The sequence below is a fragment of the Rhinatrema bivittatum genome, chromosome 10 (assembly GCF_901001135.1).
Source record: "Rhinatrema bivittatum chromosome 10, aRhiBiv1.1, whole genome shotgun sequence".
NCBI classification, from domain to species: domain Eukaryota; kingdom Metazoa; phylum Chordata; class Amphibia; order Gymnophiona; family Rhinatrematidae; genus Rhinatrema; species Rhinatrema bivittatum.
Window position 1 is genome coordinate 85,558,064 of NC_042624.1, and position 25,747 is coordinate 85,583,810.

At 41.6% G+C, this 25,747-nt stretch overlaps 1 protein-coding gene across 3 annotated transcripts in view; it reads left to right on the forward strand.

The window, feature by feature from the left end:
• The window catches only part of DDAH1 (dimethylarginine dimethylaminohydrolase 1), a 232,137-nt gene that overhangs the window by 26,172 nt on the left and 180,218 nt on the right, over nt 1-25,747 (forward strand). The window contains exon 1 of one of the 3 annotated variants that reach the window (XM_029617956.1): nt 1,390-1,416. The exons of 1 other annotated variant lie outside the window; for it this stretch is intronic. In XM_029617956.1, coding sequence (XP_029473816.1) covers nt 1,405-1,416 — 12 coding nt within the window. In that variant the 5' untranslated portion in view covers nt 1,390-1,404. Of the gene's footprint in view, nt 1-1,389; nt 1,417-23,594; nt 24,099-25,747 lie in introns of those variants that run through there. One more of the 3 variants, XM_029617953.1, reaches the window with a different exon arrangement.

Genomic DNA, 25,747 nt, shown 5'->3' on the forward strand with positions numbered 1-25,747 from the left:
TGTGGTAACTTGAGCGATAGCAGCTTGGAAACAGCCAGAAAAATAAGGAAGCAGATTCTGGCTATATCTTAAGTGCAGTTTATTTACAGTGGAAAAATAAAATCAAAACAATCAGTGTAGCTCATCTTAACTTCAAGTAACACATAGTCCTTAAACATAACAGGTCTTGGCATACAGTGGATCTCTACTTGCTACCCAGGGCCTGTTTAACCCTTCCAGGCTCTGAGTCTTAAACTCTGGCGAGGGGTTCTTTTCTTCACCCAGGATTCCCTGTGGGTCTGGATTTTAAGGAGAACTAGGTGAAACAGCTGTGCCTGGTTCTTTAAGGTAGTCTGAGGGAGTTTTCTATATACTCCCTCACATACCCTCTCCATCAGCCCACTTTGTCTGGTCTGCCCCACTCCCAGGTGACTGCAACCCCGACCGAGCCCCAGTGTTGGCTGGAGGTGTCATCGCGCTGGCGACATCATCGCCTTGCGACACTGTTGCACGATGACAATGCCCCCTGACATTGACGCTGCCATGCCCGCCACCTACGCTGAGGCCACCTGGGCCCAAAGGTGAATGCCCCTTCCACATCTCCCCCCTTGCTCCGAGCATGGCACAGGGCTATTGACAACGTCCACGCACCAGTCTGCCTTTTTGTCTATTCAGAATAGTGACATAATTTGAAATGAGTAAGGAGATGGCTACTCCCACCCCCCATTCGCAAGTAGAATCACTCTCCTGTTCTTATTTATATGTATCATTCAACATGATAATAGTTTGGGATTGTTAAGCTGATCTGTGGGTTATGACTATCTATCTAAAGGAATAACACTAATTAAATAATGAAACCGCAAAAATGAAAATTCACTGTATCTGACAATCGAAAATCACTTTGAAAATTGTGTGACCATGATCAAAAAATGGGAACATAAGGGAGAAAATTATGCTTATTAACTTGTGCTTATTAATAGTATACTTATTAACAATTTGCTTGATACCTAAGAATAAGCTTGACCAATTTTTTATATTCTTTTCATCATCATCAAGTTTTGTTTACATGGTGCACCATTTCTTTCTATGTTTAGCTTTCCTTTTTATTTCACTCATATTTGCAGATCTTGACCATTTTTTAATGTCATCATCCCAGACTGCTCTCTACTTTTTTTCTCTTTTTCTTGTCCTCTGTCATGTCTTCCAGTACTAAATTTCTATTTATTTATTTAATTTATTTATTAATGCTTATGTACATACATTCGTGTACACACATCACATCGGTTTACAGTTGGTATCAAATTAGCTAATTTGCTAACAGAACTAATGATTGCATGACTAGCAAATTTTATTTTTCTTTCCACTAGGTCTTCTACCAGGGTTTTTCTACTTCCCATCATCCTATGCACCTTTTCATTTGCTATCATGTTCTTCCAGGTAATCTTCAGAATTATTCTATAATACCACTTTTCACAATGCAAACTTTTTTTTTCCTTATGATTTCTTCACTATAAGCCCAGATTTCACATGTGTATCATAGCATTCAAAAGATATATGCACTCTGCAGCTTTTTCTTTACCTTTAAACTTAAGGTTCTTCTTAGAAATTCCTTACAAAACATAAAAATCATGTTTTGTATTCTGAATTCATCTCTTTACTTCTGTTAAACATTTTCCATATTGTTCTTGCTCTAAAGACTAGAAATTAGGAATTGTGTCCTTTCCAGCATGCCTCAGAGTTTATACGTTGCTGAATGCTTACATTGACCCACATGTAATCTGAGAGCTGCATGCATTGATACCAACTAAGACAGTTTGCTACTGATTTCTAAAAGAAGTTACTACAAAGAGACAACTGCTGCTAGAAAGCTCGTTGTTAAATTAATTTATTGCAAATTACATTAAACCAAATCCCAAAAACCATGGAAACCCATAAAGAGCAAATTCCTGCCCTCCTAGAGAAAGTGATGGACAAATGTGCAGGAATATAGAAGACATTAGCAGATAAGGTCCATCTAGTCTACCCATTTGTGCCTGTCTAATGTGCTGTCTCAGGATTAACTCATTCAGTAGTCTTCTCCCTCCCTTCTCCTGCTGCAGTGATTCCTTTGTCTGTCTCAGGCGAGCCTGAAATCTACCGCTTTTTTGATTCTTCGACTTCCACTAGAGCTCCATTCCAGGTATCCACCATCTCAGCGGAAAATTATTTTTCTCACCTTCCTTTTGAGCGTCCCTTGTCCTTGAGCTTCTCCATTAGTGGGAAACACGATCTCTTGGCATCTTATTGAAGGCTGCTAGATATTTGAACATCTTTATATCTTTCCCTTCTTTCTTAACTTGCCCAGTTTCATTCCTGATGCAGTTCCACAATCCAAGTCAAGTAGAATCAATCCGATCGAAAATAAATGAAAAAAATGAAGAAACACGAAAGACACAAAGGGCCGGATTTTAAGAGGTATGCCCGATTTTATAACATGCACGTGCAGCCGCGCGCATGTTATAAAATCCAGGGTCAGCGCTTGAAAGGGGGTGCACACTTGTGCACCTTGCGCGCACCGAGCCCTAGGGGAGCTCCGATGGCTTTCCCCATTTCCTCCGAGGCCGCTCTGGAGGTAACTTTCCTTCTGCTCCCCTCACCTTCCCCTCCTTTCCCCTACCTAACCCGCCCCCCAGCCCTATCTAAAACACCTCTCACCTTTGTTTAATAAGTTGCGCCTGCCTCTGGCGATCCCCCGGCATAGCCGCTGTGCCGGAGGCCTCGGTCCTGCCCTGCCCCGCCCCTTTCACAAAGCCCCGGGACATACGCGTGTCCCGGGGCTTGCGCGCGTTGCCGGGCCTATGCAAAATAGGCTTGACGCGCGTAACCCTTCGAAAATCTGGCCCATATCGTAGGACCGCCCCTGACTCAACCCAAAATCATTGCACTGGACTGTCCACTGGTGAGCTCGGTTATGGAATACCTTCCTTCACCAGATCACTGACTGGTTTATATATGGACACTAATTTTGTTTTTCAGTTCACTTTTGTTTCTTATGGACCAAAAAAGCTCATTACGAATTAAGGCAAAAGTTATGTAACCTTAATAAAAAAATTTTTACTTGCAGTTTAAAACCATTTCTAAAAATATAAAAGCGGACCTATCTTTACTCAACCCTTTCAGGGAACCTTTGGGTTGATTCAGGGGCAGTCCTACAAATAGAAAACACAATTTGTGTCTTTCGTGTTTCTTCATTTTGTTATTTATTTTTAACTTGTTCTGGTATATTTACAGTCTTGGAATTTGTGTTCACAAAAATTACGGGCTTCCTTCTTTGATTTTCATAGCAATTCCTTAATCTCCAGTTGATCTCTGGCTTTCCCCTCACTTCTTTGCAACTGAACCCATGCTTTCTTGAATTTCATTACTATTTTTGTCTCCACCACTGCCACTGGTAGATCATTCGATGTAGCCAACACCCTTTCCATGAAGAAATATTTCCTGATGCTGTTCCTTAGTCTGTCCCCCTGGAGCTTCACATTCTGACCTCTCCTGTTGCAACAGTCTTTCTGCTGAACAAGATTGTCTCCTGTGCCTGATTTATAGCTTTGAGGTGTTTGATTATCTCTTTCATATTCCTTCATCACTCCTCTCTTCTAGGATGTACATATTTAGCTCCTTAAGCCTCATTTCATATGTCGTTTGGTGTTAACCCTGCCATTATGTTGGTAGACTTTCTCTGGACTACATCTACAAACTTTGATTAGCTAGATTCTTCTAAAGCATAAGGGGTGCATTTTAAAAAACAGTCAGAGTCCCTTTCTTACGCAGCCAAGCTTTGACTGGCAAAGTTTAAGCTGATGTTCAGCCCAACTTAGCTGAGTACTTTTTACATAGAAAATCAGCTTACAAATAGCTAAAATTTCCCTGGCTAAATATAGAGTGCTCAACCTTATGCTCCTGAATTTATCCAGCTAGCACTCCTGATTATCATTTATCTCCCCCGGGAGAGGAGTCCAGAGGTCACCGCAAGCGATCCAGGGATTGATAATCAGGAGTGGCTAGCTAAGTCCTCCTCAGGAATCCTTCACAGCTATGATTTCTCTACCACTACCATTCCGCCCCCCCCCTCACCCCACCATCCTAGTATAATGTGGTTCTGATCCAGTGTTTACATTGAACCATACAGTATAGTGATCATCAGACCCCAGGTTGTTCCCTTGTTCAGTGATACTGTCTCCATTTGTCAGTACCCAGGCCAAGGGTCAGCCAATCATGAGCAGGCTTCTAAGCTAGTTGGATGAGAAATATCTTTTGCAAAGATTCCAGTACTCCACTTACTTCTATTTGATTCTGCAGCAGTTACTCTGTGATCTAGACATGGTAGATTTAAGTGCCCTATTAATAGCACTTCTCTGGATACTATAGATTATAGTTTAATGGAGGAGAGTCAACATGGCTTTGTAGCTGTAAATAAGCATGCAGATAAAGCCAAGCCATTTGATATAGTGTATTTGGATTTTAGGAAGGCATTTGACAGAGTCTCTTATAAGAGATTCCTCAGGAAATTGGGAGGTCTTGGAATAGGAGGCAGTATCCTATTGTGGGATAAAAGACTGGAAATAGAGGGTAGGATTAAATGGAGAAGTCATCAGTGCAGTATCCAAGGGTCTGTATTGGGAACAGTGAGTAAGGTAACCAAATTTGCACATGACACAATTGTTTTGAGACATTAAAATAGCAGCAGGATCTTATGAAAACTACAGAAGGATCTTATGAGACTAGGAGAATGGGCATTTAAATGGCAGATGCAATTTAATGTGGACAACTGTAAAGCAATGCACATAGGGAAAAATAATCCCAATTTATAGGTACATGAAGTTGGGTTCTGTGTTATAGCCTCCACCCAGGAAAAGGACCTTGGATTCCTTGTGGACAGTACCTTGAAATTTTTGGTTCAGTGTGTGACCGCAGACGAAAACGATAAAGGGGATAGAATATATACCTTACGGAGAAAGGCTAAACAGATTAGGGCTCTTTAGTTTGGAGAAGAGATGACTAAGAGGGGATATGATTTGAGATGTATAAAATCATGAATGAGGTGGAGGGAGTAAATGAAAGGGTAAATAACAGTTTTTCAAACAACACTAAGATTAGGAGACACTCCAACTGGCAGATTTAAAACAAATCTTAGAAAGTACTTTTTCACTCGGTGTACAGTCAGGCTATGTATGGAATCCGTGCAAGAGATGTGGTCAAGGCAACCAACATATAGGGTTATTCACTAAAGCTTTATCTCGTGCGTTAGGGCCATATCACATGCTAATTAGCAATATAATGCTAATTAGGGGGAGGGGAGGATTCGGCGGTGTCTTCGCTATCGTCGGCAGTAGCGTGCCGAATAGCACCACCTTTCATGGTGGCACTATTCGGTGCGAAAGCCGGCAGCGAAGACACCGCGGTGGTGCGAAGGCTGCGGGCTTTCGCAGGCCCACTGCCCCCAGTTTTCGCTGGATTCATCATTCAGCAATGAATGATGAATCCAGGCCATAGTTTGGTTCAGAAGAGTTTTGGATAAGTTCTTGAAGGAAAGTCCATACACAGTTATTAGCCAGGCAGACTTGGGAAAGTCAGCGCTTATCTCTGGGAATGAAGTAGATCAACTATTTGGGATCTGCCGAATACTTGTGACCTGCCCTTGGTACTGTTGGATTCATGATGCTGGGCTTGATGGACCTTGGTTTGTGACTCAGCATGGCACTTCTTATACTCTTAGGTCCATTTCTACTCCTTCCCCTTGTCTCAGCAGACTATAGGTTACACCTACATAGATATTAGATTCCCCTCCCGCTTAGGTTTCTTCAGAACAACCCACAGCAACTCAGCTATGTATAATAGGATTTTTTTGTGTGTGTGTGTGTTCTTTGTGAGATCTAACATTTTTTAATCTAATTCAGAATAAATGATTTTTTTTTAGCCCTGAGCTGTCTGGCACCAGTCTCCTTGCAATAACAGTTAGCCTTACATGTTGAAACTATTTTTTTCAGTCTTGTCAAGTCTGTCTCTTTATAGCTACTAAATTTATTTTTAACAGAACAATATTATTTTTTAAAGAAATGAAATTCCTATAAACTCTTTTTATCAGTTGTATGCTGTGTTCATAAAGGTCCTAGGGTGCCCATTACAAGTAGTATTTCTATCCAGTCAGAAAAAATAAATTGGATTGAATATATTTGGTTCTTCAAAATTAATATTCTGCCTGTTCCATTAAATCATGCCTATTGTACTATTGTACCTGGAGCACAGTATAGTCTTAAAATGTAATCCCCCATGCCACCTGACATTGATATATTTTAGTTACAAATTAGTACATATCATTACAAATTCCTGGCTTCTTAGTGCATTAACCTTTATTACGGAAGATAACATTTTATTATGGTTCTAGAAATAAAGCAAACCCTGACCCAAAATGATGCAGCTACAGAGAGATTTGCTAATACTGTATCGAATAGACACATTTATTCTTCTCAGCAATTTGAAATAGTTTTGACGACTTTAAAACGTTATTTGTTCCTTGTATTAATTTAATTGAATGGATTCATGCCGAGCACAAAAGAGCAAAGCTCCAGTCCCTTGAGAAAAGTCTATAAAACTGAGCCTGGTGGCAGACTAGGTGGCCACTTAAAGTGCCAATGTTTTAGGGGCAGTGGCAGGACTGCAGTGATTATTCCATATCATGGGCCTTGCGGGTGGGAAGGATCAAGATGGAGGCAGAGCAGCGCCTGGCCCTGCACCCCAAAGAAAGAAGCACAAGAGGCAGAGCGATGTTGGGCTGCATGTCCTGAAGAAAAGCTGGAGGCAGAGCAGCATGGGCCCTGTAGCCCGAACAAGATCAGAGGCAGAGCAGTGTGGGCGTCCAGTCTGAAGAAAGTGAGACATCTCATTGGCCACATATAGAGGCTGCTGCAGCTTTTGTCTTCCAGAAGGGTAAAATAATTATTGGGCATGTGTGAGAGAGTCGGTTGGAATATTAGATGACCGAGGGGTTATAGGGGGGTCTTAGGGAAGATAAGGCCATTGCAGAAAGACTAAATGAATTCTTTGCTTCCGTGTTTACTAATGAGGATGTTGGGGAGATACCAGTTCCGGAGATGGTTTTCATGGGTGATGAGTCAGATAGACTGAACGAAATCACTGTGAACCTGGAAGATGTAGTAGGCCAGATTGACAAACTAGAGTAGCAAATCACCTGGACCAGATGGTATGCATCCTAGGGTACTGAAGGAACTAAAAAATGAAATTTCTTATCTGTTAGTTAAAATTTGTAACCTATCATTAAAATCATCCATTGTACCTGAAGACTGGAGGGTGGCCAATGTAACCCCAATATTTAAAAAGGGCTCCAGGGGCGATCCGGGTGACTATAGACCAGTGAGCCTGACTTCAGTGCTGGGAAAAATAGTGGAAACTATTCTCAAGATCAAAATTGTAGAGCATATAGAAAGACATGGTTTAATGGAACACAGTCAACATGGATTTACCAAAGGGAAGTCTTGCCTAACAAATCTGCTTCATTTTTTTGAAGAGGTTAATAAACATGTGGATAAAGGTGAACCGGTAGATGTAGTGTATTTGGATTCTCAGAAAGTGTTTGACAAAGTCCCTCATGAGAGGCTTCTAAGAAAACTAAAAAGTCATGGGATAGGAGGCAATGTCCTTTTGTGGATTACAAACTGGTTAAAAGACTGGAAACAGAGAGTAGGATTAAATGGTCAATTTTCTCAGTAGAAAAGGGTAAACAGTGGAGTGCCTCAGGGATCTGTACTTGGACCGGTACTTTTCAATATATATATATATAAATGATCTGGAAAGGAATATGACGAGTGAGGTTATCAAATTTGCGGATGATACAAAATTATTCAGAGTAGTTAAATCACAAGCGGATTGTGATACATTACAGGAGGACCTTGCAAGACTGGAAGATTGGGCATTAAAATGGCAGATGAAATTTAATGTGGACAAGTGCAAGGTGTTGCATATAGGGAAAAATAACCCTTGCTGTAGTTACATGATGTTAGGTTCCATATTAGGAGCTACCACCCAGGAAAAAGATCTAGGCATCTTAGTGGATAATACTTTAAAATCGTCGGCTCAGTGTGCTGCAGCAGTCAAAAAAGCAAACAGAATGTTAGGAATTATTAGGGATGGAATGGTTAATAAAACGGAAAATGTCATAATGCCTCTATATCGCTCCATGGTGAGACCACACCTTGAATTCTGTGTCAATTCTGGTCACTGCATCTCAAAAAAGATATAGTTGCGATGGAGAAGGTACAGAGAAGGGCAACCAAATTGATAAAGGGGATGGAACAGCTCCCCTTTGAGGAAAGGCTGAAGAAGTTAGAGCTGTTCAGCTTGGAGAAGAGACGGCAGAGGGGGGATATGATAGAGGTGTTTTAAAATCATGAGAGGTCTTGAACGAGTAGATGTGAATCGGTTATTTACACTTTCGAATAATAGAAGGACTAGGGGGCACTCCATGAAGTTAACAAGTAGCACATTTAAGACTAATCGGAGAAAATTCTTTTTCACTCAACGCACAATAAAGCTCTGGAATTTGTTGCCAGAGGATGTGGTTAGTACAGTTAGTGTAGCTGGGTTCAAAAAAGGTTTGGATAAGTTCTTGGAGGAGAAGTCCATTAACTGCTATTAATCAAGTTTACTTAGGGAATAGCCACTACTATTAATTGCATCAGTAGCATGGGATCTTCTTAGTGTTTGGGTAATTGCCAGGTTCTTGTGGCCTGGTTTGGCCTCTGTTGGAAACAGGATGCTGGGCTTGATGGACCCTTGGTCTGACCCAGCATGGCAGTTTGTTATGTTCTTAGAGGAGCATGCAGCTGGTTTTGGCTGTTGCCCTTCTACTGCCCTAATCCATGTCCCTGCCCTGCTACTGTTTGCCTTGGTTGTCTTTCCCACCTTTTACTTCTGCTTAAAAATAACAAGAAGAGGAACAGGTGGCAGTGGCACATGCTCTCCAAATTTCAACTGCTTCAGCCTTGAGCTGCCAGTGGTTTCTACCCTTACCATTCTATGGCTAAAAGTCTCTTTTCAATGTGGGAGCAGAACTAGTGCTTTTTTATCCCGGCTACTAGACTGGACTAGATCTGCATCACATCTTTTGCACTTGCCAAAGCTGCCATGCCTACTATTCCCTCCTCTCCCTCTTTCTTACATGAGGAAATATGTTAAAGTGCACTGCTTACTGAGAATTTGGATATTACAGATTAATGTATTTATTGATACTGTAACTGTACTCTACTCACAGTACCACTCACTCTGTGGAGGGCTGTCTATCTCTCTCTCACACACACACACAGAAACACAGTGTTTATATGTTGTACTGTGTGCACTGCTGACTTACTCCATGCAGAAACACCCCCCCCCCCCCCCCCCCCCCCCCCGTTAAACAAAACCAAAAAGACTGTCAGCTTGGTAAGACTCCTCTTCAGCCTGTCAGTGTACTATGTTCACCTCGCTATCCAGAGACAACAAAATCACTGGTACTGCTAGAGTCTCCACTCTGTCTCCTACCCTGACCCTCCCCCAGTGAAGATAAAAATCACAATCAACAGCTCTGCACTGCCTCTTTCTTTATAGTACAGTGAGACCACTGATGCAGAAAAATCTGAAACAGCCCTTTTGCAAATCCCAAAGTTTCTAAGCTGTTTTTTAAAATGCTGTGAGAGCTTCTAGAAACACGTCTTTCTCTGCCAACAACTAGAGAGGAAATACAGACTGCTTCTTGAACATGCTCAGATTTTACAATGGAAATGGTCAGTGTCATTTGATCCAGATAGCAGATATAAGCTATTAAAAAGATGCTACACCGTGATTTATCCTGCCTGTGGTTTCCTTGCCAACTTGTCCTGAACTCAACTCTGATAAGGCTGTGAGTTCACACAGTCAAGAGTTGGTTGCTATAGTTTCCTCCACCAGTTTATTTACAAAGAACAGAGCCATAGACTTGAGTGTGCATTAGACTTGCATGGGAAACATAAACGAATAAGACTAATATTTTTTCTTTAGTTCGTGAGATCCTTCCATTCATTTTGGGGGTCCACAAATGAAACAATATGGACTCATTCATTGTGTTTTACCCATTCATTTCAAACAAATGCACATCCCTAATATACATGTTGTAAGTGATAGTTTTACCTCAGACTATAATTTGAATGCCCATTTTTCTTGTAAAAACTATTATAAATACATTTTAATTGTGTATGAGATGCAGGGCTGGGGAGTTGCAAGGCTGTAAGGCTCACCCAGGGCGTCTAATATCCTTGCATTGGCCCTGATGCTATTGTTAGATAGGTAATGTGGAACATAAAGGACCCAAACACTGGGCTGGCACCATTTCGGTGCTGCTTCTGAAGTTGGAACCACAGGTTGAAAAGTAAAAATGCTGATGTCATTACACTGCTCTTTAAATCAGATGCCCACAGGTGGAAAATGACTAGAATGATACAGCATCTGAGCATACATTACTGGACTACTGCAGCAATATTCTGCAAACCTAGGCCAGGAAAGTGTTCTGCAAGATTAGGAGCTGCTCTTTATAGTAGACATGCATGAAGTTGGGCGGTGATCAGTGTTTTCCTTTAGGTGGTGCGCGTATGCATGCATACGAAAACACAGCACACACAAGAAGAGGAAAGCAGAGTGGTGTTTCAAGGAACGCTGCACACACTGCATACTGGATGTTGCACACATTAACGTTTTTGCACTCACATCCCACAAAATATTAAGAGGCAACATTGACAGTGATACTTCTGAAAGGTAAAGGAATTAAGGAGTTAAAATTCCCAAAGTGCTTGGCAGTTAGCAGTCAAAATAATTTCTCTGAATTTTTTCTGAACTTCTTTGACGTAATGTTAGCAGCCGTCTAAAGAATTATAACCATTGACGTTCATGGTGAGCAAACTTAATGAAAGTGTTGGCTTCTAGATTTAATTAGGATAAGTGTTTTCTTGCCATTGCCAGCAGCGCTGCTGTTTGCTAACTGAACTTTGGTAACAGGAGACAGCTGTAGGACTGGTAAAGATCAGACTTCGTTTTCAGAGAATATTAAAATTGGGTGGTGGTGAGGCAGAGAGGCTGGGGAGAGAGAAACAGGGGAGACTAACATTTCTGATGCCCGCTCTCTGCATAATCCCTGTGGCCTTGTTGACGAATCATTCAAGTCTTTGACACTTTCTCCCTCTTTACTCAGCCTGCTTGCACTAATGTATTATGCTGCTTAAACAAATAATTAAATCAGTAGCTAAAACTCATTAGCGTATTGCAGAAGCTTCTGAACTGGAAAGACCAGGCCTCAGGGAAATAACAGTTGCAAACAAGATAACCCCTTTTCCTACAGAACCCATAAAGCACATGTAATATGAAATTGTTTATAATAAATGTAGGCCAGTGTCCACATCAGAGAGCACAGTTACAACATGTCAGCAGTACAGTAACAATGTGCTGTTCAGCTTGTACAAAAAATAGCTAAAATAATTTATAATTAGGATTTGTCCTATTTTTAGTGCTATTGCCGTGTTACCAGCTGCTGCCATGCACCTTGTCCCATTACTTTGTTAACTGAAGCGGATGACTAATGAACGGAGCGTCCTGTTTGCCACAAGGAGGGTTGAGGTAGCCTCAGGTGAAGCATGCATTGTGTGTTCTGAGGAATGTTATAGCCATTAGTGACAGACAGGAGGAAGCTTAGAGTGAAGCACCCTTTGTATGTGTGCTCAGGATTGTTGTACCTACTAGTGTTATAATGGAGGAAGCTGAGGATGAAGCACACATTGTATGAATAGAGGGCTGTTACAGCCATTAGTCACAGACAGGAGGAAGCCCAGGGTAAAGTGTACACTGTGTGTACTGAGGATTGGTTGCAATTATTAGGACTCAGGCCCAGATCAGAGTTCTCTCAGAATCCGGCACAAATGATGGCTAAGACTGCATCTCGGGGCAGTGAATGCTTCATCTGCAAGATCCACAGCCCCAGCCGGCTGAGATGAGGAAACCCTGGAATGAAGCTTGAGTCTTTAGCATAGGCCATTGTGCCAGCCCTGCATCATTTGTTTTAAATCTTTTCCGTATCAGCCCTATGCTACAGTGGTAATAAAGTGCAATCTACTGCATGCTGAATGGCATATTAAAATTCCTCTTGCTTGAATAGTTGATAATTGAACTGTGCAGACAGTGTTCACAGTGTGCTTGTGCAAATAGAACTGTTCTAGAGGTGATACCTTCTGTATTTAGCTGACTGAAAAGCCAGCTATATTGGCATGGCTTTCCCCAAATTTGTACAGCGCTAACATGTAGAACTGTTTAACGTTCCTGAAGTTGAAGTCACTTATTATAATGTATTTTCTTCATAATGTGGTGAGTCAGTGTGTATCACCTTTCCAGAGGTGCTATAAACTGAGGTGGCTAGATATTGGATTAAAAAAAGAATAAATGAAGAAGAAAACAAAACCATTTGGATAAGGATAAGGAGTGATCTGTTACATGCAATCATGCTTCTGCGGCTGGCACCTGGGGTATATCCTTGGCAGTGTGGTCAGTTGGGCTGCCTGAATAGTCAATTGGGGTTTTTTATGCCATCATCTACTTTGTTGCTATTGGTTCAGTTTTATACCCAGCAGGTATGATAAATAGGTAATTTTACTCGATTATGTTTAGATTTTGTATCCTCTATCTGGTTAGATTTGCTGCTGAAAATCCTCCAAAATCTAGTGGAACTAATTTATTTGGCTAGATTTAGGACAGTCATTTGTACGATTTCAGTTGTGTGGTCAAATTTTCACTGCTGAAAATTCTTGCGAACCAGCTAAATACAATATCCATGTAGAGATGCCTATGTAGTGGGAGGAAGAAGGGTTCTTGCCAGGTGTTACCCCCAAAATACAAAGGAAAAGTCTTTTTTTTTTCTTGGGGAACAGTTAGTTCTGTCCCATGAATATGCATGAGATAAATATGCATGCACCGAAGAACCAGTATATTCAGATTTATCTCATGCATATTCATTGTGGATATCTTGAAAACTCGACCAGATTTGGGGTTACTTCTGAAATTATAATGGAACACATCTTAGGGTAGGGAAGCCCTACCCTAAGATGTGTTCCATTATAATTTTGCTTGCTCTCATTTGTGGTAGACTTAGTTATAATAGGTCAATAAAAAAAAAAAAGCTGAGCACTTAAATTTAGATGCCCATGTCAGGATCCTAAGTTTGCTGAAAATATTTTCCTAACTTTAGGGCTCTAAAATTGAAGTTCCCTAAATTTAGACCTGCTATTCACTCATCTAGCTTTAGGAACCAAGTACTGGAAATTGGCATTGAGTGTCTGACTTTGTTCCCCTGACCTAGCCCTTCCCTGACCCCACTCACTTTGTAGGATCCTAAACTTAGAAATTCAGATAGGAAAAAAATGATTTTGGTTGTAATACTGCCGCTGCTTTAAATGTGATACAAATCAACATAGTAACATAGTAATGGTGGCAGAAAAAGACCAAAATGGTCCATCTAGTCTTCCCAGCAAGCTTCTCAAGGCATTTTTTATTTGCTTTCAGGCCTACTTTTAGTTCAAATTTTCCTCACTTACACTAGTGCTTTGCTTGCTGCTGCATTTTCAATCTCCTAAAGATTTCAACCTTTTTAATATTACTTATCTGAATGGCCTCATCATTAGTGACATTAAGGAACATTGGAAATTCTGATAACAGCAGGAGATAAGTTTATAAATTAGCCATCTGTTTGCTTAGCTCCAGTCAATTCTTCGCCATAAGGACATCATGCACAGAACTGCAAGGAGTCTTATGCTTCCATCTTGCAAACGTGGTGTCCAAGGATGGTGGAAGCACTAGGTGAACTAGGTAGTTGCTTAGAGTGCCACAGCTGAAGGAGTGGCAGTGGCACTGCTGCAGGAGCAACAGCAGGGCACATGAGCCACCGTTGTCAGTCCATCCTCCAGTGCTAAGTGCTAGGCCAGGACAAAGAAGGCAGGGGGTGGAAGATACCGAGTGTTTACCTGTGATATCACGCTGTACCTGTGGCCAAAACCAGATATTCTTGTCCTGGGGGAAGGGAAGGGGTGCACAGTCCTTGGGCGTTCGCAGGTGAAAAGAATTGAGCCATGTGACAGCATGTAGCAGACGTGCGCAGGAGTTGCACATATCTTGCAGGCTGTCTGCACACTTTGCAGAAGCCTCAAGCTGGCCTGCATGGCACAAGGAGGGCTGGCTTCTAGAAGCTGGAGCCATTGCCACTCCGCCACTGTGTCTGGACATCCCAGGAGAGACAGAGAGAGAGGGGAATAGTGTCTGGACATCCCAGGAGAGACAGAGAGAGGGGAATGGTGCAGTGCAGTGCAGCACAGCTTGTTTGTGCCAAAGCCCACAATATCATTAGTAGGAGGCAGGGAGAGAGAGGGGTGGGGAATGGATGAGTTCTGCTGGGGCTGGAGGAAGAGAATTGCTGCTGCAGGAGGTAAGAAGAGAGAAGAGGGTGCTTTTATAGGGATGAGGGAAAAAAAGGGAAATCTGAATGCTGCTGTGGGGTTTGGAGGAGGAGAGAGGGGAATCTGAATGCTGCTATGGGGCCTGGAGGGGGAGAAGTTAGTCTGAATGCTATTGTAGGAATTGGAGGGGTGAGGGGAATCTGGCTGCTGCTCTGGGGACTGGAGGCAGGGCAGAGAGGGGTTTGCTATGTGTAAAGGATGGATTGAGGAAGAGAGAGCCAGAGATTCTGCCACTGACTGAAGGGAATAGAGAGGGTAATACGTTTCCAAGTGGTGGGGCTATGAAGAGAGGAGAGGAGAATTCTGAGCAGAAGGTGGAAGTAAAGAGGCATAAATAGAAGGATGCAGGAGATCTAGAGTGCGGTAGGGAAAAGAAAGAGGATGCTGATGCGAGGGTGGAAGAGAGGAGAGACAGAGGGATAGTTGTTGCAACTGGGCATGGAGAAGGGAAATGCTGTGCAGATGGTGGGGCGCGAGTAGGGGAGGCTGTGCTGAAGCTGTAGCCACTAAAGGAGGGAGTGCTGTGCCAGAGCCCCTGTAAAAGGAGGAGAAAAGATGGGGATACTGTGCAAGAAGTGAGATATCCTGCAAGGTAGGGGAAGACAGCGAGGAGGATACAAGGGACCTGGAGAAAGGAGAGGAGGAAGAGGATGCTGCGGGGGCTGGGGGAAGAGGTTATAACTTGGTAGGGAGAGAGAGAAAGAGGGGGATGGATGCTACTGCTGTTGGATTAGAGAAGAGAGAGGGGTATACTGTGCAAGGGATGAGAGAGAGGGGAGAATGATGCGGAAGGGGAGAGAGAGCGAGCAGGGATGTTGTGTTGGAGCTGCCAAACATATATGTATGATGAGGAGATGGGGTGGCAGAAGGCTGAAGTTTCGCCTAGGGCACCTAATACCTTTGCACTGATCCTAGTGTCATTTCCATTTGCTGCTTTTAGATGATGTTCTGCTGGAGTCTCTCCCTTGTGTGAGTGCAGAAAACAGATAATTCAGAAAAACCGAGAGTCCTCCAAATCCATAAACAAAATTAAAAAGCCCTGACCTCTGAAGTATTATCATATACATGCAGTGTTTGGGACTCCTGAAAAATTGTGATTGACTTAACACTGTAAATTCTGCAGTATTTTGGCATCTCCACAGCTTTCAAATATTGTTGTATTTTTAAAAAATGTTCTTTTTTTTTCCTATAGTTTTCTTTTTTTTGTTGTTGTAATTGTCTTTCTCTGGCCGTGTCCTAGTATCAGACTCCTGAATGACTGCTTCCTGAGATTGGGAAACAGGGAAGTCAAACTGTAAGCAGAGATTTGAGCCCAAAAACAGAGACATCAAAGAGAAATTCTGTATGAAACAGACCTAGTGCACATACGTGTGTGATCTGTTCAGCCAGTAACCAATAAATCGATGATGATTGAGGGGTTAAAGGAGCACTTAGGGAAGACATGGCCTTAGCGGAAAAACTAAATGAATTCTTTCCTTCGGTATTCATTGAAGAGGATGTTGGGGAGATACCTGTGCCAGAAACAGTATTTAATAGTGATGATTGAGAAGAACTGGAAGAAATCATGGTGAACCTGGATGATGTGATATGGCAGATTGACAAACTAAAGAATAGCAAATTGCCTGGACCAGATGGTTTATACCTCAGAGTTCTGAAAGAACTAAAAAATGAAATTGCAGATCTATTACTAGTAATTTGTAACCTTTCATTAAAATCATCTATTGTACCTGAAGATTGGAGGGCTGCCAATGTGACATCACTCTTTAATAAGGATTCCAGGGGCAATCTGGGAAACTATAGACTGACTTCAGTGCTGAGAAAAATTGTAGAAACTATTCTCAAGAATAAAATGACAGAACACATAGAAAGGCATTGTTTAATAGGATCCAGCCAGCATGGATTTACACAAGGGAAGTCTTGCCTCACCAATCTGCTACATTTTTTTGAAGGGGTTTATAAACATGTGGATAATGGTGATCCAGTGGATATAATGTATTTGGATTTCCAGAAGGTGTTTGACAAAGACTCCCATGAGAAACTCCTGAGAAAAATAAAAAGTCATGGGATAGGAGGCAATGACCTATTGTGAATTACAAACTATTTAAAAAGTAGAAAACAGAGAGTAGGAATAAATGGTCAGTTTTCTCAGTGGAGAAAGATGGCTCAGGGATCTGTACTGGGACTGGTGCTTTATAATGTATTTATAAATCATCTGGAAAAGAGAATGATGAGTGAGGTGATACAATTTGTAGATGACACAAAATTATTCTGAGTAGTGAAATAACAAATGGATTGTAAGAAATTGCAGGAAGATCTTACAAGACTGGGAGTCTTGGCATCCAAATGGCAGACAAAATTTAATTTGGACAAATGCAAAGTGATGCACATGGGGAGAAATAACCCACATTATAGTTAAATGATGCTAGATTCCATATTAGGAGTTATAATCCAGGAAAAAGTGATGAGGCAGGTGGCACTTTATAGACTAACCAATTTATTGAAGCATGAGCTTTCAAGAACAGAGTCCAATTCGTCTGATGCAAAGGGTTGTGTGCCCTCAGTGGTAAACCAATCACAACTAAAACTAAAGCTTTTTCTATATGTGGACTTCACTGTGGAATTCCTTATCTTTTGAGATTCATAGCCTGCCAGATTATTTGAGATTTAGAAAAACGTTGAAGGTGTACCTATTTTCTCAAGCTTTTAATATGTAAATATAATTATTTCGGTATTTATCTGAGTTTTATTTTTAATTTATAGATAATTGTGTTGATTTGATTTTATGAATTGTATGTTATTTTATTATGTATGTTTTTTGTAATCCGCAATATTGACAAGTAAGATTGTGAAGTAGAAGGTGCAGGACATGCTTAGAAAATGTATCCAATTGCTTAATAATAAAGATAACTAGAATCGGATAATGGAAAAAGCCCTTTATTGAATTTGCCTGACTCTTGCCGAGTTTTGCTCTTTAGTCGAGAGCTGCCTCAGGGGCAAAATAACCCCCTCATTTATCAAAATGCACTAAGGCATTTTTGCATGCATTAAGGGCTTATTGCATGCGAAAACACCTTTAATGCATGCGATAGCACCATATCGTATGGAGAGAGAGACACTGCCTAGCTGTAATGCCCTGACCCTAGATAGGTATGTATATCTCTATGGGAGGCCCACCTACTAACTCAAGGTGAGGTTTAGATATTGGTGTAGGGGGTTAGGGGCCACTTTGACATTTAATGTCAGACCTACGAACAGAACAGTGCTCTCTTGTGAACATTTGATGATCCTCGGAGTGAGGAAACTCACTCAAAGATGATATTTGTGCAATGTTCTCTCAACCTAGCTTGATGTTACCCAGATGGAGAATCCATCAAGCTAGGTTGAGAGAACATTGCACATATTTCCTCACTCCGAGGGTTTCCTCACTCCGAGGGTTCCATAGGGATACAAATACCTATCTAGGGAGAAGACATTATGACTAGTCTCTCTCTCTCTCTCTCTCTCTCTCTCTCTCTCTCTCTCTCTCTCTCTCTCTCTCTCTCTCTCTCTCTCTCTCTCTCTCTCTCTCTCTCTAGTGGTTGAATGCAGGAAATACATCAGGTCATCACAATTTGCACTAACTTAGCTCTTTGTATAGGTAATTAGCACAAAATGTGATAAACTGTATATTAGCATAAACCACACCCCTTTTGCTATTGCATTCGATACTTATCACATTTTGATAAATCCAGGCGTTAGATTGTAAGCCCTCTGGGGATTGGGAAAGACCTACAGTACCTGAATGTAATCCACTTTGAAGTGCTGCAAAAAGCAGAATATAAATCTAAAATAAAAAAAATAAAAATAGGCCACTCCTTCCACCTTGTTCTGTGTTATGTTTCAGTAACAAAAAGTGAAGAACCCTAATATTCAATGGCATATAATCAAACAGTGCTCTACAATAACACCAAAGTGAAGAAAAAACTACAAAGGATGTGACCATCAGAAGAATAACAAGCTCACTACGGTTCACTTAGTAGCGGTTATCCAGTGTTCTGAATTGTAAGCCTGGTACTTAACCACTGACAGTGGATTGCTGGCACTTTCTGCTCGTGGATACTCTGCTGGATCACTTGGCGGATGATGACTGTGGGGTTGGGTGGGGGAGCAGGAGACACTGGGGGGTTTACCGGGGGATGGTGTTATATCTTGAATTGTGTGCATGAGACCGGGGATGTGTAAGAAATACTGCATCTCAGGTTATTTTTTTGTTTACCAAATTGTTTCTGTTTAATAAAATATTTTACACTAAACATACCAATAATAATTTAAAACAAAACAACAAACTTATGGCTCTAACTTTTAATTATAGTTTTCTAAAACATTGTAATTTTTTGCATATAAAATATCCTTGCATTAATTGAAAAAATGATGACTTATCGTTTCAATTTTTGCTCCAAAGGTCCATTGAAAGAGCCGTATACAAAGGCCCATGCTGAGCCGGACACGATTTGTGTTTCGTTTTCCCTTCTTCCTTAATAGTGTCTTATTCAGACAATCATAAGGCTCAAAGGAGCAATAAGCTGTCTTAGTAACCTTTTTTCAGAGCGATTCGGCTTCATCGCTTCCATGCGGTTATTATGCATTGGTCTCTGGACCCGCCATCTTTGTTTCTGAACTAAAACATATTTTAGTACCATAACAAAGAGTCCAATACCATAGAAAGATTACACTCACAAGCCATACGTAAAGAAATCCTCTGTTATAAATGCTATTTGAAGGCCCGTTAAGATATGGCTGTGGTGGAGTAAATGAGCATGAAGACGCCAAAGATATTAAGAGATATGCACATTTGTTCTCACCCGAAGAACGTTATTCAGACATAGCTTGTGTCAGGGAATTTAGAGAAGTGACATGACTGAAAGATAAGTTTAGGTGTCATCTTAGGTGAAGTCTTAGAAACACAAAAAGTTTGGGACCTATGATTAAAGCACAGGCATTTTAAAGCTTGAAAATTACAAAGCAAAGAAGCATTTTTAACAGAGGAGCTCTTTTATCTATGTGTAAGGGGTATTTTGTTGCTTTACCTCTAACTTTCCCATCTTTAGGGAGAGGTTTGGCACTTTGTGGACCATCTCTATGATTTTGCCCCACCTTGGGAACTGGGATTGGTCAAGCCCCCCTGTACAACCTGGGTTGAGCATGTGCCGTGGGTGATTGGTTGTAGTTTTGGTTTTGGAGATGGAGGAGAGGGGGTTTTTTCTGGTAGATCCGTGGATCCACAGCCTGCAGAACTGGAACAGTAGCCTTGCTAGAGCCCTCATGGACTAAGAGGGTACTGCCTTGGGCAAAAAAGAGAAGATAGTTTTGCGTTTTGAAAGAGATGGTTTGGGTTTTTGACCTGCTCCTAGCTCAAGTGGGCAAATACCTCTGCCTTAGGGCTTTGCCTGAGGGCTTTGCCCTGTGCCCAGTTACATTGGGAACTGTAGTAGCCCAGAAGTAAGAACTGTTTTGGAGAAGTTTCCTTTATTCTTGGATGGGAGGAAATATTTACCCCCACTTTCCTACACTTTTTTGTAAGGGAGAGTTTTTCCTTCTTTCCTGTCACCAGGCAGAGACATTGTCTCAGAGTGGAGAGAGAGAGAGAGAGAGACTAAGGCACTTAAAGTTTCATTTCATCTGTATCAAGCAATTTTTAGTTTGGGGTTTTTTTTGTGTTATTTTTACTTTTTGTATTAATATCTTCCAAGTTTCAGTAAATGTTTTATTTGAGCCGCACTTCAAGCATCCTGCCTATTTTTTCTGAGGTTGCGAGCAAGCCTGCTGAGATCTACTGGAGCAAGTACTATCGTGAGAAAGATCGCATGCAACGTGTGGGAGGGGCTGGAGAGAGTGGCATTGATTTCCCCCTTGTCCTCCTCCCCGCTGGTGGAACCCCGGCACCCCAGTGGCCAACTGTCATGGTAGAGGTCCGGGAAGCTAGATTGGCCCTGGGGACTCTGTGTGGCCCCTGCATTCTGGAAGCTGCAGAAGAGGGGGATTGCAGATGACTTATATGTTTTGTACTTTATATCTAGGCCATTAATGCAACCACTGGAGATGTCTGTGATGCTGTTGGGAAGTATCCTTCATAGATCCAGTGCCTTAGCATGGTGAAGACAAGAATACAAGTTAGACTCCTTTGATGTCATCGAGATGCTTGGAGGAAGGAGTAAATGAGCTGAGGTGGGGCCGAGAATTGCTGTCGATGATATACTTGCGGGGGGGGGGGGGGGGGGGGGGGGGGGGGGGCATGGAATGAAAACAACATCTCTTTATGGAAAACCTGGACTGGAGTAAAGAATGAGACACGTTCCCTGTGATGACACATGAAGGGAAGATAAACCTTTGTTTCAGCATTTATTTTTATTTATTTTATAGATTTTTTTATACCGGAGTACGTAAGTAACATCACCTCGGTTTACATTCAAACAGTAATTCAGCATTGCGCTTTACAATATAACTTAGTAACTGAACGAATACAATACCATGTATAACTTTGTATTAATAGAATATAAACAATAAATGAGAAACTGTGGAAATTAGGAAGAGTAGTATAAGATTTAGTTCATTAATAGTAGGCTTTTTTAAATAACCAGGTTTTGAGGTTTTGTTTAAATTTTTTGTGACAAAGTTCTTGGCGTAATTCAGATGGCATGGTGTTCCATGGAATATTATTGCAGAAGGCAGTAGGCCAGGTGGGCAGTTCCGGTCCTCGAGGGCCACAAACCAGTCTGGTTTTCAGGATATCCCTAATGAATATTTATGAGAGAGATTTGCATACAATGGAGGCAGAGTGCATGCAAATCTCTCTCATACATATTCATTAGGGATATCCTGAAAACCAGACTGGTTTGTGGCCCTCGAGGACTGGAACTGCCCACCCCTGTACTAGGCATGGAATATTATTGCAGAAAGACAGGGAGGGGAAAATGACACCTGGGGGAGACACGGCACATTGCTGGCCGAAATAGCCTGTGTGTGTATGAATATTGGTGAGTGTGACTGTATGTGTGTGTGTGTGTAACCCAGCAGATTGCTGGCAGAAGTAGTGTATGTGTGTAAGATTTTCAGTGAGTGTGCGTACATAGACTGTATATGTATGTTTTATGAGTGTGTGTATGTGCTTGTTTGTATCAGTGTCCGTGTGTGTCCATATGTGAGAGGGTGTATGATTGTATGTTTGAGAGTGTATATTAGTATGAATCTTGCTTTGCGTGTGCTGGTGCATGTATGAGTGGATTTTTGGGTATCAGAATGTGTGAGAGTTTGTGTTAGCGTGTACCTGAGCGAGTGTGTATGAGTATAGGTTAGCCTGTGTGTGTTTAGTGGTTGTTGTGGTGGCGAGAGGAGTGAACATCACCCTCTGCCAGACAATATTATACAATAAGTTCAAGGGGCTTGCTATTGATCGTTCTCTTTATTTTCGTGTAGAGTTTAAGCATGAGAACTGTTACGCCTGGGACGGGAGAAAGGGGGGGTAGAGAGGCAATTTTCAAAGGTGTTTTCTGCACGTAAAGCAGTGCCTTACTCATAGAACCGGTGTCTTTGAAAATCACCCTGCCTGCATGTGTGTACATTGACATGCATTCAGCGGGCACGCGTGTAAATTTAAACACGCATGCAGCAGCGGAATTGGGGGTGGGATTGGCATCTATCCCCCATTCTTTTAAGTTTTAAAAAGTTTGTGCTGAAATAGTAGAAGCAGATCCATACGCATACTTATCCCTGATTTCGAAAAGAAAAGTTCCCTTTGAAAACTCGATGTAAAGTCTGCAGGTAAAAACGACCCACAGACCTTAACAGTTTCTGAAAAATGGCCTTTAAAATATGTCAGCACTGTTGCTGAGAAGAACCTTGGCTGATATACTTAAAGTATCCATCTACTGTAAATTGCCCTGGAAGGAAAAGTCAGGGGTGTGGGGTTCTCAGAGGGCATAATACTAACATTTTGTTTTTAATGGTTTTATTTACTGTATTTATTATAGTTGTTCTGCCTACCTGCTCCTGCTGCCAGCGTGTTTATGGAGCTTTGGAAGGAATTTGATGTCTAGATTACTAATCCCAGCCTCCTGGCACGATGGAGAAATTGCCCTTATAGATAGAAACCCATAAGAAAACTCACTGGGTACTGCTTTGGGGTCAACTCTAGGAAACTTTGGTCCAGGCATGGCTTCTTAAAACGCCTTCCTGAAACATTTGAGACCTGTGGTGCAGATCTCGAATGGCAGAAGCTGGACTGCAAATACCACAATGCACTGGGAGCAAAAACCAGGACTAAGCCATTAGACTGCCTTAGATACCGAATCACTCGGCGCTTGACCTTTGTTCCAGTTTGTCTTTCTCTTAATAAACATTTGTTTAAAAAAAAACTGCAGTCAAGCAGAAAGGTGTTATAGCGGAGATAAAAACTTACAGGAAAGCTTCCCAGTAATACTGTAGTGCTAACCATTCCTTTCTACAATCTTCTCCAAGGAACTTATAAAGAAAACACCCAAAATCCAACTATTATGCTTCCTAAGCTACTCTGCTTTGTCTTTTGCGGGAAAGGATGGGGGCAAATTTAGAGTATAAGGATGCTTTGATCCTTAATATGGTATTTTATACATTTAATGAAAACATTTTTTGTATGCAAGCTGCTCCATATCCAGCACTGCTGTTCCACACTCCTGCCTCAAAACTGTTTAAGTTGGTTAAGTATTTACAAGGAAGCAAACAAAACGCCTGCTTTGGTCAACACAGCTAAAAATAAGAGCTTTATTGTGAAACCAGCTTTTTAAAGTCCATTCAGGAAAGAAGCACAGTTGATATGTTATCAGTCTCTAATCTGTTATATATAAATATCTGGTAATCTGATAGGGAAGGCTCTTGGACACACTTGGCATTTAATGGCCGAGAGATGTATGTTTGGCAGGGGAATTGCATCTGTAAAAGTCAGCAGTGCATTCCACGTTAGCTGACAGGGGAGAGAGGGCACTAGGAAAAGAAAACCGGCCAGTCAGGAAGAACTGCACCATGCCCAATCAGGAGCCACGTAACATAGCCAATCAGAAAATGACTTACATCTTTGCTGTAGGAGCTGGCTTACATCTAGAGCACTGCCTGACAGAAAAGCAGCCCTGACTCCTCTCTTCTGGCTGCACAGGAGATATAGCCACAATCTAGCGTGTCAGTCAGTCAGTGCCTTTGCTGCAGCTTTAACTGAAAAGGCTTCTTCAGCTTTGCCACGCAGAATCATACCCCTCTCGTACCATGGCTGGGCTGACCATATCAAGCTTTGGCAAGTGCACCCATGCCATAGTCCGGGCCATACCCAATTCCCTGGGTCAGCTGGCCCTGAGGCAGGAGAAAGGGAAAGAGCTGGACCTTGCCCGGGCCCAGAGGGAGCACGAACTGTACATTGGGGTGCTCAAGAACAAACTGGGGCTGCAGGTGATAGAGCTGCCGGGGGACGAGAGCCTCCCAGACTGCCCGTTTGTGGAAGATGTGGCGGTGGTGTGTGAGGAAACGGCTCTGATCACTAGACCTGGGGCACCGAGCAGAAGGAAAGAGGTACAGTAAAACGTAGCATGTACTAGCAAACAATAGAGGAGTCTGCAGCATGTGGAATAATGTCCTCTATCACTTCAGCAATTAGCTTTAATGCTCTGGTTACCCTCTTCTTTAATCATGGAAAGTCTCTTGGAACTTTAATATCTAAGCAATATTTGAGAAGTTTATTTTATGCATTGGTGCCTAGAGATTTGATATTTTGTAATAAACTGTTTCCATTTTATGAATTTCCACATTAAATTCCACTGCAGAGTTTTCCCTGTGTATGTAACTATGGAAGATTTTTTACTTTGACTAGATGAGAATGCTCTGTGATGTTGTGCATGAAAAAGGTGTGGCAGGTTGAGAGCAATGGAAGGAGCGGGGCAGACATGGAGAGTGTCTGTTTATACTTCAGAGCATTCCCATGAACTCCAGGCATAATGCCCCAGCTGTTGGGGAAACAAGGGTAATGTCAGTGCACACCCAAACATGGTAGAGAAATTCCCAAGCTGCTTGTGATTACAGACCAAAATTGTTTTTAGAAAAAAAAAAGCCTTTGTACGAATTGCTCTTTGATTCATTTCTTGTTTGTTTGCATAGTAAACGGACTTAATTATTTTCCAGAGGCACATACTTAACTTCAGAGGTGTGCATGTTAGAGATTGTTCTACAGTGTATTTATCTCTTTTTTTTTTTTTTAAGTATTCATGTCTTGTAGAAATGCTTAACATTTGGAAACTTCCATGTTGTTTACTTGAAACACAGTGGAGGATGACAGGAAAAAAAACCTATCTAGAAGGCATAATTAAGTGAGTCATTTGAGTTGGTGGAGTATGCTAGGTGCATATGCATTCACTTGGAAATATTCCTCTTAAGCACCCATCTAATTTGCATTTATTGACCAGAACTGAAAATGCCAGCAGAATATTCATTTTATTCCTTAAGCAACACTGGACAACCTTTGTTTCATGAATGAATGTTATAACATTTCTTACTGGGTGCGTTACTTCTGGTATTGGGAATGGATTCCACCCCAGTTATTCCAGAGCATTATAACACACAGAATACATATCATGAGTGCAGTAATAGGCATTATGAAGAGAACTAAAATATGAATTTTAAACATAATAGTCTCTGGAATTCTGAGCTGCTTGGCTGGCAAGGAACAACCTGAATGGCTTTCAGTAGTTCCTGCCTTATCATCTGTATAAGCTGTAGGCATGCTCATTTTAACACCTTCTTCAGTTGAAAAGCATTTCTCATTAGCCTGATACCCTGGTGAGCAAACTTGCCAACCATGCACCCTATGCTTGCTCTGGTCACACTCTGCACCCGGCACAGGACTTACAAAGGACTGTCTCAGCATTCTCTCTCCAAAGGTGCATAGCAGAGGCCAGATAGGACATTGCTTCTATTTTCCAGCTAAGGGACCTCTTTACTAAGCATTTTCCCCATAAATACAAAATGGGAGAAAACCCTTCTTGCACCCGGAACTAAGAATCTTAACTAGGAGAATGAGTAAAGCAGAACCATGACCAAGAGAAGGCAGCCAAAATAGCCAAATACTTTTCAGTTATTGCCAGTGTGGAGCAGTAATTTATCATCCCTTTTAATCTAAAAATCAAGTTCACAGTGCAAAATAACACAGATAGACAAATAAATGGGTC